General features: G+C 50.2%; 1 protein-coding gene across 4 annotated transcripts in view; it reads right to left on the reverse strand.

Annotated features, from left to right (window-relative positions):
• Positions 1-14,526, reverse strand: part of STEAP3 (STEAP3 metalloreductase) — a 48,224-nt gene that overhangs the window by 14,720 nt on the left and 18,978 nt on the right. For all 4 annotated transcript variants that reach the window (XM_082841343.1, XM_082841341.1, XM_082841344.1 and 1 more), the window contains exons 2-3: positions 4,306-4,805; positions 1,850-2,377 (exon numbers count right to left, since the gene is read on the reverse strand). In XM_082841343.1, coding sequence (XP_082697469.1) covers positions 1,850-2,377; positions 4,306-4,805 — 1,028 coding nt within the window. The remainder of the gene's footprint in view (positions 1-1,849; positions 2,378-4,305; positions 4,806-14,526) is intronic.

Consider the following 14,526-nt stretch of genomic DNA (forward strand, 5'->3'; position numbering starts at 1 on the left):
GAGTTCAATGAATTCACACTGGGTATGTAAAGCTCTTAGATGGTACCTGGAACACACTAAGCACTTTTTAAGCGTTAGTGACTATTATTTTTTCCTTTTCTCTCTCATTTCCAGCAGGTGTCTTGCTGCTTTGCCTGAAGTCTGGGGTTCCTCCTTTCTCTTATGAAAGCCCAAGCCTACAGATGGAATGGTGCCAGGTGTCCGTGGGTGGGGAATGACGAGGGCATTTGAGGAGCTGCCAGCAAGGAAGCAGGAACTAGAGTGAACAGGGGCGGAGGTCTGTGATTCCCAGGAAGTGGCCCAGCCTTGCCTCCTGGCTCTGCTCTGGGAAGTGGTCAGGCCTCCGAGGGGATGGCCGCATGGTGGGGGTACCTGGGGAGGGCCCAGCCTCAGTAAGATCCCTGCTTCCCAAGCAAGAACAAAACGGCAGCTGGAACCAGGGGTAGAAGAGAAGCGTCTCATTGGGCGGCTGAGTGTCCTGGAGTGGGTAGGACCCTCGCACCAGGCCAGAGGCTGAGGGCTAGAGGTGGAATTAAGCAGGTTGGGGAAAATAAAGGCAGGGTTGCTTGCAGACCTCAGCTTGGGACTCAGAATCAGGCCCCGTGAGCTTGTAAACCCAGAGGAAGCATCTGGGGGGACTATTTCTGTGGGTACAGGTGCCAGGGGATGCTGCCTGCGATACCGCCTGGCTTGACCCGAAAGCCCTCCATTCCCAGGAATCCTGCTGGCAAAAGAGCCCCCTACGGCTTTCCTAAATGAATAATTACTGTGCCCTTCCACCCCCTCAAAATACACATGCTGGGCTTCCCTTGTGGCGCAGCGGTTGAGAGTCCGCCTGCCGATGCAGGGGACGCGGGCTCGTGCCCCGGTCTGGAGCGGCTGGGCCCGTGAGCCATGGCCGCTGAGCCTGCATGTCCGGGGCCTGTGCTCCGCAACGGGAGAGGCCGCAGCAGTGAGAGGCCTGCGTACCGCAAAAACAGAAACAAAAACAAAACAAAACAAAACAAAAAAAACCCCACATGCTCCTGCAGCCTTTCCCGTCTCAGGGGATGGCAACTCCATCCCTCCAGGTGCTCAGGCTGAAAACCCAGAGTCGTCCTCCACCACCTCATGAACCCCATGTCTATTACAGCGGTTCTGTGTACCCTGGCTTCAGAATACGCCTTCAACACCTTCTTGCCTCTCTGCTGCTCCCAGCCCACTCCAAGCCTCCGTGGCCTCTCATCTGGGTTCCCGCACAGCCTCCTAACTGGTTTCCCAGCATGTGCGTTTGATCTTTGATTGTCTGTTCTCCATCCGGCAGCAGAGTGAGCCAGTTAAAACCCCAGAGGGCGCATCACTCCTCTACTCAAAACCTTTGCTCGGCTTCAAGTCTAAGGCCCAAGCCCTTCCTCAGCCTTTAAGGCTTCTCTGGTGCGGCTTCCGCCTCTCAGGCCCCGCCCACCACCCCGTCCCCTGGCTCCACCAAGAGGGCCTCCTTGCCGATCCTCAAAGGTGCCAGACAGCTCCTGTCCTCCTGTCCTTCCGACCTGGGCTCACATGTCCCCCGCTCAGCCAGGCCTCCCTCACCACCCTTTAATACTGCACCCCCCACCCCCCGCTTGATCTTCCTCCTTAGCACTTCGCTACCTTCTACATACCCTCTGTAACTCACAGCTGCACTTTAAGTCTCCCTGGCTTGGGGGCAGAGCGCTTTTCACGTTCTGTTCGCTGATACGCCAAACCTCGGACAGCAGGATGTGGGCGTGATCCAGTCCGGGCAGGATCGGCAGGTGACAACTGGCGGGCTGCACCCACGGGCGCCCCCACCCCGGCACTGTGATTGGCAGGAAGCAGGCGAGCACCGTACCTGCTTGACGGCCTGGTTGACCAGCTCGTAGCGGTGGGAGCGGCGCAGCGGCAGGCAGAAGCTGTAGAGCGCGTGCAGGGCGGCGCAGAAGAAGCTGAGCAGCCCCATCTGCTTGCGGTGCTGCAGCCAGTGGTCCAGCCAGTCGGGGAAGCGGCGGTACTTGGTGCCGCGGCGCAGCTGCAGGGCCGCCGCCACCACGCCGGGCAGGTACACCAGCGACAGCAGCACATAGGCCACGCAGGGCAGCGTTGTGTTGACCACGGACACGGGCAGCTGGTAGAACTTGTTCTTGCCCTCCTGCAGGTAGGGCTGCAGCACATCCCGGATGAAGTTGTAGGTGTAGAAGAAGACGAAGAGCCCCAGGGCCAGGAGAGCAGGCACCTTCCAGCCTGGGAGGAGGCGCAGGGGCATAGCCTCCACCTCCCGGGCCGAGGCCAGGGACCCCATGTCCACGGGGGTGAAGCCCATGGCCTGCGCCAGCTCCAAGACGGCGCGTTTGGCTTCTGGCTGGTCACTGCAGATGGGCACCTGCGGGGAGGAAGGTGGGGGGGGTCAGGTGGGGTCCCCGGATGGTTGAGCGGCGCCTCGGAGAGCATCTTGGCCAAGCTCCTCACGGAGCAGCAGAGGAAACTGAGGCCCAGCGATCTGCCAGGTAAGGGTACGGCTGGAGCACAAGGAGGCCCTGCATCCCGGACCGGGGCCTTTCCTCGGCTCCCTGTGGGCTCCTAGTCTCTGGCCCAGCAATGCCTGCTTCTCGAGGAAACCGGCCAACGCTCACCCAACAGTGAGCATCTCGCCCAGTTCATTGCCATCAGCCTCCACAAGCAAAACGCCCATCTAGGCGGCCCCCGGGGGCCCTTGGAGTAGGTGCCTCAAAGGACTGTGGCCTGCCCTGGGGGTCGTTCAGCAACTGGGCTTTGCATATGGCCCAGAAAGTGCAGCTGTGGCTGCAGTTCCATCCCTCAGTCCAGAAGTGTCCCCTCTGACCATGTCCTCTGGCCCCTCACAGCCCTCAACACAAGGCCTTCCATAAGCCAGCCCCAGCCTCGTAGCCCACTGCTCCCCTCCACGAGCCCCAACGCAGGCCCACGGGTGTCCTCTGATCCCTGAACACTCCATGGGTCTTCCTGACACCGCTGTGGTCAGGTGGTCTACCAACACTGACTCAGCACCCGCTATGTGCCAGGCGTTACACGTGTGAACCCTCAGCCTCGTCACAAGCCTGCATGTAGGTACTATTGTCCCCATGTGGGGACATCGTTTGGGAACACTGTTCCCCACCTCTGTGCCTCTGCGGGTTGTCCCCTCAGCTTGGAACGCCCTTCCTGTTCCCTGTGCCTGACAACTTAAGGTAGGGCAAAGGCCAAGGCTGATCTCAAAGTCTTCCCCAGCCAGCCTCTAGCTCTGCTCCCTCCCAGGCCCTGCGACCCTACACTCCCCCACTGTTCTTGCCTGTCCAAATGTAGGAGTCCCAAGACGCAGGCTGCATGGAGGGCCCTCCAGTCAGGGGTGGCTGGGTACCTGTGGGCTCCCCACAGCCTGGCATGGAACTGGGCAGAGAAGGCATCTGAGCTGGACTCATTGGTGGAAGTTCTCAAACACATGTGGAGCCTGGCATGCTTCCCTGAGGCAAGTACAGTTTGCCTCTTGGCATTAAAAACCACCTTGTCGGGCTTCCCTGGTGGCGCAGTGGTTGGGAGTCCGCCTGCCGATGTAGGGGACACGGGTTCATGCCCTGGTCTGGGAGATCCCACATGCCGTGGAGCGGCTGGGCCCGTGAGCCATGGCCGCTGAGCCTGCGCATCCGGAGCCTGAGCTCCACAACGGGAGAGGCCACAGCAGTGAGAGGCCCGCGTACCGCAAAAAAACCCGACAAAAATACAAACAAAAAGACCACCTTGTCTTGGTTAGAGCTCCTCCTGCCAACAACAGTATGCAGCAATGGCTGTTTTCTGGAGCCATTTTCCACCCTCAGAAAAACCTACTGTTGACTATTCTGAGAAATCCACGCAGTTTTTGGAAGCCCCTGGAATAAATGAGATAAAGTTTGGGACATGCCTGCTTCCTTAGGACCTGGCACATGAGTGTGTTACCTTCTTCTTTCTAAGTGCAATCCTAAAAGCAAAATCTCTCCTCTTCTTGACTCCAAATAGTAAAAAGAAAACCATCAACCTTTTCCTCCTTGTCTTCTTGGAAATCAAATTACCATAGAAGAAAGAACATGATTTCAGGTTCCTATGAACTGGGTTCAAATCCCAGCTCACCAAGCTGTGAGACCTAGTGTAAGTTCATTAACATCTCTGAGCCTCAGTTTCCTGCTCTGTAAAATGGAACTTTGCAGGGCTGTGAGATGAGCTGAGATAATGTACATAAAGAGCCTGGTACACCAAGGGCCCTCAATGGAAGTTAGCCATTTACATTTATTGTTATGTGACTGGCATTCCTCCAGTACCTACCTGCCTGTTTCCATCCCTTGGGCCAGCCTGCAGGGTCCAGGCAGAGATGACATTGAAGGCCTTGACCACTGTGCAGGTGGGGAAGAGGGAGGCCAGGTACTCAGCATTGGACTCATGGTGCCGAAGGTGCTCCTGCTGTGTGGGGTTGCTCACGTCCACCAGGATCTTGCCGGCCAGCTGGTCACTGAGACCACATAGTGTGGAGTAGTGTTCCCGGAACATAGCCACAAAGATGACCTCTGGGGACCCCACTGCCTCCTCCTGGAGAGTCACTTGTGCTGCTGAGGGGAACAGCCCAGCCGTGCGTTTGGGGTTGCGGCTCCCCACCACCACGCTGAAGCCGGAGCCCACCAGGCGTGTGGCCAGGGAGCGGGCAAAGTCCCCGCTGCCCAGGATGCCCACTTTGGGAACCTCCCTGGGGGCCTCGGCAAGGCTGCCGTCACTGTCCACCAGGTGGCGGCTGATGAGTGGCTTGTCCATCTCTCCTGATGTTCTGGTGGCTAGAAGAGAAAACAGGAACTTGATCAGTGGAGGGCTTCTGGACTGCCCCTCCTACCAGCTCCCTCTCTTGTCCGCTGGAGCTGCACGGGGGTCCCACATTCACCCAACAGGGCTTTATGAGTATTAACATGTGCGAGCACGGGGGCACAAGCTGAACAAGACCCAGCCCCTTCCTGAGGAGGACACAGCCTCCAGAAAAGGAGAGGAAAGGACCTCTGCCCTCCACACTCTGTCCTTTGTCCTGAGTTATTTCCTTGGTACAAATTTGCAAGCGTGAGAGTGCTGAGAAAGAAGGGTATGGACTTTCTGTGATCGATGCTATGCAGGGCCATACGTCTTCTCAAAAGGATTATGTAATGGCTGGTGTTACTACCCAGGAGTGACCCAACCTCAGCATCACCGGGTTTATCCGATTACCAGGAAGGGTAGACATGTTCCTGTGCTTGTTTACATTTTGCATTTTGGGATGGTGTCTCTGATGCTCTTCTTTAAGTAGATGACGAGCAGCTTAAAGGCAGGGACCTCATCTTATTTGACTTTGGATCTCACCATTTGTCCCAAGGCCTGGCACAGAGCTGTGTTCAATGTTTGCTGAATGAATGAACACTGAAATCCTGCTCTCTGAGGGTGGGATTGGAGTGGGACATGACAGTGAATGGGACCCTAAGATTGGGTGGGTGCCCTGGGAGCTCCTTTACAAGTCTGAGATATGAGGGGACATGGAGGAAACCCTGGACTTGGGCCATGAATTTATAGTAAACTTGGGTGGGAAAATTATTTGTTTTAATGGTCACCAACTTCTAACTGAAAGTTGCTATTTTCTTCAAGTATGAATGTGAGCAGGAACACAGTAGTATTAGCCTACCTGTGAGTTTGTCACCAGTAATGACCAATGTCACATCGCAAATTTAATTGTGAAAGAACTCTACAAATACAATTTAAACTCATCATTATTTCAAAATTATGGTAGATGGAACACTTCAATACAGAAAGCAAATATTAACATATCTGAAGGGAAAATAGACAACTTTATAAATAACAGTAGGGGACTTCCCTACCCCACTTTCAACCATGGATGGATCAGACAAAAAAAAATCAGTATGAGAACATTGAACTTGAACTGTACTTTAGACCAAATGAACCTAACAGACATATAGAGAACGTTCTATCCAATAGCAGCACAATACACATTCTCCTCATGTGTCACAGAATATTCTCCAGGACAGAGCATATGTTAGGTCATAAAACACATCTTAACAATTTTAAAAAGACTGAAATCATATCAGGTATTTGTTCTGACCACAATAGTATGAAACTAGAAATCAATAACAGGAGGAAAATTAGATAATTCACAAATATGTGGAAACTAGTACACTCCTGAACAACGAATGAGCCAAAGAAGAAATCAAAAGGGAAATTAAAAAAAACTATCTGAAACAAGCAAAAATTGAAGTACAACATACCAAAAAGTATGGGATGAAGCAAAAGCAGCTCTAAAAGGAAAGTTTATAGCTTAATGGCAAAATGAAGAAAAAAGAAAGATCTCAAACAACTTAACTTTACACCTCAAGGAACCAGGAAAAGAACAACAAACCAAGTCCAAAGTTAACAGAAGGAAGGATATAACAAGGATCAGAGTGGAAACAATTGCAATAAAGGCTAGAAACACAAGAGAAAAACAATCAATAAAACTAAGACCTGGTTTTTTGAAAAGCTAACACTGACAAACCTTTAGGTAGATTCACAAAGAAAAAAAAAGACTCAAATAAGATAAAAAAAGAGAGACATTACAACAGATAACACAGAAATACAAAAGATCATGAGACTATTATGAACAATTATATGACAACAAACTGGACAACCCAGAAGAAATGGATAAATTCCTAAAAACATACCATTCTCCCAAGATTGACTCATGAAGAAATAAAAAATCTGAACAGGCCAGTAATGAGTAAGGAGATTGAATCAGTGATGTAAAAAACTCCCCCAACAAATAAAGGCCTTGGACTGGGGGGCTTCACTGGTGAATTCTTCCAAACATTTCATGAAGAGTTAACGCTAATCCTTCTCCCACTCTTCCAAAAAACTGAAGAGGAGGGAACACTTCCAAGCTCATTTTATGAGGCCATCATTACTCTGATATCAAAGACAGATAAGGACACTACATGAAAAGCAAATTACAGGCCAGTATCCCTGATGAACATAGATGCAAAAATCCTCAATGAAACACTAGCAAACTGAATTCAACAGCACATTAAAAGGATCCTACACCATGATGAAAGTGGGATTTATCTCTGAGATGCAAGGATGGTTCAACATAAGCAAACCATTAAATGTGAAACACCGGGGCTTCCCTGGTGGCGCAGTGGTTGAGAGTCCGCCTGCCGATTCAGGGGACACGGGTTCGTGCCCCGGTCCAGGAGGATCCCATGTGCCGCGGAGCGGCTGGGCCCGTGAGCCATGGCCGCTGAGCTTGTGCGTCCGGAGCCTGTGCTCTGCAACGCGAGAGGCCACAACAGTGAGAGGCCCGCGTACCGCCAAAAAAAAAAAAAAAAAAAATGTGAAACACCACATTAACAGAAGAGGGATGAAAATGATATGATCATCTCAATAGATGCAGAAAAAAACATTTACCAGAATTGAACATACTTTCATGATAAAAACTCTCAACAAATTAGACACAGAACTAGGAATGTACTTCAGTATAATAAAGGCCATATATGACAAGCTCACACCTAACATCATACTCAATGATGAGAAGCTGAAAGCTTTTTCCTCTAAGATCAGGAATAACACAAGGGTGCCCACTCTTGCCGCTTCTATTCAACATAGTACTGCAAGTCCTAGCTTGAGCAATCAGACAAGAAAAAGAACAAAGGCATCCAAATTGGTAAGGAAGAAATAAAATTATCTTTGTTTGCAGTTGACGTGATCTTATATATAGAAAACTCTAAAGACTCCACCAGAAAACTGTTACAACTAAGAAATTAATCCAGTAAAGTTGCAGGATACAAAGTCAACATACAGGGCTTCCCTGGTGGCTCACTGGTTAAAGAATCTGCCTGCCAATGCAGGGGACACAGCTTTGATCCCTGGTCCTGGAAGATCCCACATGCCATGGAGCACCAAAGTCCATGCACCACAACTACTGAGCCTGCGAGCCACAACTACTGAAGCCCTCATGCCTAGAGCCCGTGCTCCGCAACAAGAGAAGCCACCACAATGAGAAGCCATCACACAGCAAGGAAGAGTAGCCCCCGCTCACCACAACTAGAGAAAGCCCATGCCAGGCAACAAAGACCCAACTCAGCCAAAAAAAAAAAAAAAAAAGAATCAACATACAAAAATCGGCTGTGTTTCTATATGCCAACAATTAACTATCTGAAAAAGAAATTAATAAAACAATCCCATTTACAATACCACCAAAAAGAATAAAATACTTAGGAATAAATTTAACCAAGGAGGTGAAAGAGCTGTACACTTAAAACTACGGAACACTGATGAAAGAAAATGAAGAAGACATAAATAAATGGAAAAACATTCAGATTCAAAGTAATCTATATAAAAATCCCAATAGCATTTTTCACAGATATAGAAAAAAATCCTAAGATTTGTATAGAACCACAAAAGACCCCAAAGAGCTGAAGCACTCTTGAGCAAGAAGAACAAAGCTGGAAGCATCACACTTCCTAATTTCAAATTGTATTACAAAGCTATAGTAATCAAAGCAATATGGTACTGACATAAAAACAGACATAAACCAACGGAACAGAATAGAGAGCCCCAGAAATAAACCCATGCATATATGGTCAATTAATCTTCAGCACAGGTGCCAAGAATACCCAATGGGGAAATGACAATCTCTTCAATAAATGGCATTGGGAAAACTGGACATCCCCATGGAAAAGAATGAAACTGGACCCACATCTCATATCATACACAAAAATCAACTCAAAATGGATTCAAGACTTAAACTCAAAAAAAAAAAAAAAAAAAAAAGGTAAGACCTGAAACTGTATTACTGTCTTAGAAGAAAACACTGGTCTTTTTTTTGGATTTGACACCAAAAGTACAGGCAACAAAAGTAAAAGCAAACAAGTCTAGTCTGACTAAGTCAAACTAAAATGTTTTTGCACAGCAAAGGAAATAATCAACAACATGAAAAGGTAACCTATAGAATGGGAGCAAATATTTGTAAACCATATATCCAATAAGGGGTTAATTTCCAAAATATATAAGGAAATCATATAAATCAATAGTTAAAAACCCAAATAATCCAATTAAAAATGCAAAGGAACTGAGCAGACATTTTTCTAAGGAAGACATACAAATGGTCAACAAGTATTATAAAAAGTTGCTTATCATCAGTAATCATCAGGAAAATGTAAATCAAAACCTCACACCTTTTAGGATGACTAGTGTCAAAAAGTCAAAAGATAATAAGTGTTGGCACACATGTAGAGAAAAGGGAACCCTTGTGCATTGCTGGTGGGAATGTAAATTTGTACAGCCATTATGGAAAACAGCATGGCGGCTCCTCAAAATATTAAAAATAGAACTACCATATGATCCAGCAATCCACTACTGGGTATTCACCCAAAGGAGATAAAATGACTATCTTGAAGAGATCTGCACCCCGTGTTTATTGCAGCATAATTCATAGTAGACAAGATAGGGAAACAACCTCAGTGTCTGTTGATGGATGAATGGGTAATGAAAATGTGGTGCATACGTACAATGAAATATTATTCAACCTTAAAAAAGAAGGAAATCCTGACATTTGCATCAACGTAATGAACCTGGAGGACATTACACTAAGTGGAATGGACATTACACTAACAAACGCTGCATGATCCCACTTACATGTGGTTCTGAAAAAGTCAAACTTAGAAGCAGAGAGTGGAAAGAACGGTGACCAGGAGAAAAGGGGAGATGTTGGTCAAAGGGTACAAACTCTCAGTTATAAGATGAGAGATCTAATGAATATTATGGTGACTACAGTTGATAATACTGTATTACATACCTAAATTTTCTAAGAGAGTAGTTCTCAAGTGTGCCCAACACACACAAAAATGGAAACTATGTGAGGTGACGGATATGCTAATTAGCTTTATTGTGGTAGTTAGTTCACAATGTATATGTATATCAAAATATCACATTGTATACCTTAAATATACACAATTTTATTTGTCTTTCATAACTCAATAAGGGTGGGGGGAAATTAAAAACTAAAATTATAGTAAATAATAGATTCTGTCACTAGATCTTGTTACATAACATAAAGAATCATGCATGTTACTATTACACGTCTTTTAAAAATATATTTTAGGGACTGTGTTTCAATATAGTAGGTATTCTTTGTAACCCTATGTAATTTTATGTATGTAAGAAGCGCGTTATTCTGAGCAGAAGTTTAGGGGCTTCACCAGTCTATGAATTCATGGGGGTCCTCGGCATAGGAGGGTTAAGAATCCCTGCCTGGAACCAGTGGAGCTGCAGGGATGGCTTTTTAACACCCTTTTCCCACTTTCCACAGAAGCCTCCTGGCACGCGCTACACACCGGGTGAGGTGGGAGGCACAAGATCTAACACAAGGGGGTGCAGGGGAACCAGGAGGCTGTGTCCTGGCTCTCCCACGAACCAGCTGTGTGTCCTTGGACAAGCCCCTGTGCCTCTCTGGGCCCCAGCTTCCACCTTTGTAAATGGAGGTCACAATCTCTGCTCCGAGATGGCAGACAATGCAATCTTAAAAGGCTTTGAAAACTGACCTGTTTACAGGTCAGTAAACTGACCTGTAAAAAGGCTTTGAAAACTGGACCCATTTACAAGGGGGCAGCAGCAGCTCCTAGCTATGGGATGGCCACCACGTGCCAGACACTGCTGTAGGTGATGTGTGATGCGTTGATGAGTGGCGGTCATCCAGTCCTCACAGAACCCCATGAAGTAGGGCCATTATTATCCCCAACTTAAAGAAGACGAAATGGAGGCTCAGAGAGGTTGAGAAACCTGCTTCAGGTGGCACAGAGGGGAAGCGGAGGAAGGAAGAATGGGACACAGGTCTGTCGGCCTCTGTAGTCTGAACTTCCCCAAGAGTCTTACCGCCCAGATGGAGGACAGTGACCTGTCCAGCAAGTAGCAGAGCTGGGACCACTCTGGCTGAGAAGAGAGGGTCAGTGTGGAAGCGGACGCAGTGACTGAGAGTCAGGGACACGTGTTGCTGTCCTGCGTCCGCCAAATACAGGCAACTCCCCTAGCGTCTCGCGCCTCTGAAGTGGTTTCAGAGCATCGCCCTGTCTCTATCACAGACACCAGGGACCAGCTGAGCTAAGCCCCTTCAGGGTCATTTTTTGGGGGACACACAAATGGAGGGGCCATGACCACACAGACATACAAGCACCAGCCAGGGCCTCCACGCTGCTCAGGCCAGGCTGACTGTGGGCTCAGACGGGGATTGCCACTCCCTGAAAAACGGGAAAGAGCGTTTTCTGCCTGGTCTGGGTACAGGATATTTTTCCAAGTGGTGATGATCTATGCTTTGTAGATGCAAATAGGCCTCCCGAGGATCCCCAGAGCCCAGGCTTAGAGTCGTGTGTCCACGGGCTGCCTTAGCACCCGACTTACCGTCGGGTAAGCCTGGGTTCTAGTTCTCACTCTGCCACCTTGGGCCTGTCAGTGCCCCAGTTCCCCAGCTATAAAAGGGAGAGATCACAGTACCTTCCTTATGGGGAGGTTGTAGGAATGAAGCCAGTGTGGGTATAGCACTCAGAACAGAGCTCTCTTGGTATGTCGTAAGCAATGGGTGGATGGCTGTCGGCAATGACGCAGACACTGGTTGCCAGCACTGTCCCAGCAGCGGGGGTGAGGCAAAGTAAGGATGTAGAGACCCTGTCAGCACCTCTGCAGCCCTGGGAAGAGGGGCGAGTGGTGACAGGGGCCTTGCAGGTGGCCTCAGACTCGCAGGCCAGAGCCAGGGATTTGGGCCAAGGTAACTGTAAATCCCTCCCCAGGGACTCCAGCCCTCCCTATGGGTCAGTCATGACTGGGACAGATACCCCAGGGCTTTCCCCAGTCCCTGCCTCAGCCACCTGGAGACACCAGTCCTGGGGCAGGTTTTGTCCCTACGGGGAGGGAGAGTCACCACGCTGAGGCCTTCAGGTCGTCTTCACATTTGCTAGCAATTTGGAGGATCCCAAGTAGATACCCCCCTGGACAGAAGCCTCTCCTCCAGCTTTGCTCTCTCTCTTCTCCCTCCCATCTCCTGGGCAACTACCACGTGCTGAACACTTAGGAACATAAGGATGAACAAGATGTGCTTCCCACTTTCGGATGGTTTATAATCACGTGCGTGTTGGGTGGCGTGTCCACCCATGAGTGGATGCAGGGAAGGAAGGGATGGGGCTGCCAAAGGGGCACCCAGGGAGGGCTTCATGGCACACACAGCATCTGCTGGTCCTTGCAGAGCCCCGAATGATTTACAGCCTCACGGCAAACTGAACCAGTCCAAAGAGAAAGTCAATGAGACCTGGACTTTGCATCCTGTCCTCGTTTATCTCGAGACTTAGCATCACGACGGGGGGAGGCAGGGTTTGGGGCTGGCCCTCAAGGCTCACTGCTGAGAACCTCATTCGGTCCCCTTTTGGGGACCCCAGACGAGGCAGCTGCAGCAGAGGGAAGCCAAGGGCATGGGCCTGATGGCCTGCGGCTGGTCCCAGCTTTGCCCCAAACTGGCCCTGGGACATGAGAGCATCTGGGGACCCTATTAAACATCCCAGACTTATGGTCCTAAGGGGCCCTGCTTTTAGCGGCAGGGTAAATGGAAATTAAACGTAAAGCACCTCTAAAGTGCTTGCTACCAAAATTCGATCCTTGGGACAGGAAAACGCCAGGTGGTAATGCCTCCTTCTCCTCCAGCTCGGACGCAGGGACACAGCCACCTGGGCAGAGGTGCTGGGTTCTAATCATAGCCATGCCCATCACTCACTACCCAGGTGCCTCTGCACCTTAGTCCCCTCACGTTTAAAATGGGGACACGAATTGTACCTCTACCATGCCTTGTTGTGAGGATGAAACTAGTTAACGAGAGCTCAGAGCCACCTTTTCTGGCTGGTGCTATGTGTACACGTGCGTGTGTGTGTGTGTGTGTGTGTGTGTGTGTGTATTCTCTGAAGTGCTTCATGGGCCTTTCAAAATTCTTCCACCCTCCCAGTGCCCAGCACAAGGCCTGCTGCTGGCGTGATGCTGGTGAGGGTAGGACAGGTGGTAGAGTCCTGGAGGCCCCAAAGGTCCAGCAGAGTCCTTGTTGCCTGTCCATGTGGCCCAAAGGTGAGAGTGCCTAATCCTGGCTGGGCCCTGGCTCCCTGGCTGTTCTATTTACAGATCTGGGGGTGGGGAGAGGAATCCAACAGCCGCTGGGCTCGGGGGGCCTGCGGCCTGCACACACAAACCTGCCCGTTTCCCCCTCCCAGGTTGTGGACGAAGCAGCACGGAGGCCCGGGTGTGCAGGCACTGGCACCAGCTACGGTTCCCAGTCCTCTCTGGGTCTCTGCCTGCCTTGCCCGGTCTCGCCTCCTTCCCGGCAGGGCCCTGACATGGGCTGTTTGTGGCTGGGAGCCACGCCTGGCCCACTGGCCTACCTGCCAGCTCCCGTCCGCTCTTGGGCAGGCCAGCGGGCCAGGCGTGGCCCCCAGGCACATGGGCAGGCAGGGCGTGGACAAGCCCGCAGCCTGTTCTGCACGGGCAGCACGCAGCCCTTCAGACCCCAGTGGCCGGAGCAGGCCACGGCCGGGAAGGGATCACCAGGGAGTTGGGTGTGGGTAGGTGGCGGTGGGGTGACCAGCTGGGCAGCCGGCGGCCGGATGGTCTACAAGCCAACTGGGGTGCCGCCCACCCCCTCCCAGCCAGAGGCTGACTTAGGTAGCACTTCTGGCCTCGGGGACTGACATAGGAATATGGCCCAGTTCTTGTCCTCAAGCAGCCCACAGTTATCTTCAAACTTTAGTTTTAGATTTTAACATTAAATCTGGGGGGACACATTCCTATTACTGCTCTATTTATTTATAAATATATTTAAATATGACTGGTGCACTATAATGTTATATACAGAATAAATCGTATATAAACAAATATAAATGTAAAGAGAGAAGTCTAAAATTTAAACACAGACAGAAGCTCTGAGCTTTCTTCCTGCTCCCAGGGATGACCCCTTACCACCCCTGGGGAGGTCCACACCCTCCTAGACACCTGGGTCCCTGCGGAGTGACAGGCGCAAGACGCAATTGAACAAGGTCTCCTGAGAGAGGACGCTGCCTTCAGGCAGCGCAGCTGGGTGGCTTCCTGCAGGAGGTGGGCCTGAGCTGAGCCTTGAAGGATGTGAGGGAGCCTGGAAAAGCCTTCTAGAAAGAAGAGCCTGTGTGAGCAAAGGCCCAGGGGCCGAACAGCAGGTGTCCACGGACAGCTTGCGGCCCCGGGGGCAAACTGGTGTGCGCCTACAGCCAGCACCCGGGAGTTGGCAAGCCATAAATGAAAACACAAATTCTTGCCCAGAACTTTTTTTTAAACCTAAAAATTATAGGGATGAAAAGAGTATGGATCCAAGAGGCTGAAACTCTGGGTTCTATCCCGACGATTTCCTCACCAGTAGACACTGGACAAGTTACATCTTCCCTCTAGCTTCATCATCTGTAAAATGACCGAGGGCTGCCCGGCCTCGCTCAGTGAGCA

Source organism: Leucopleurus acutus (assembly GCF_964270905.1).
Source record: "Leucopleurus acutus genome assembly, chromosome: 6".
NCBI lineage: Eukaryota > Metazoa > Chordata > Mammalia > Artiodactyla > Delphinidae > Leucopleurus > Leucopleurus acutus.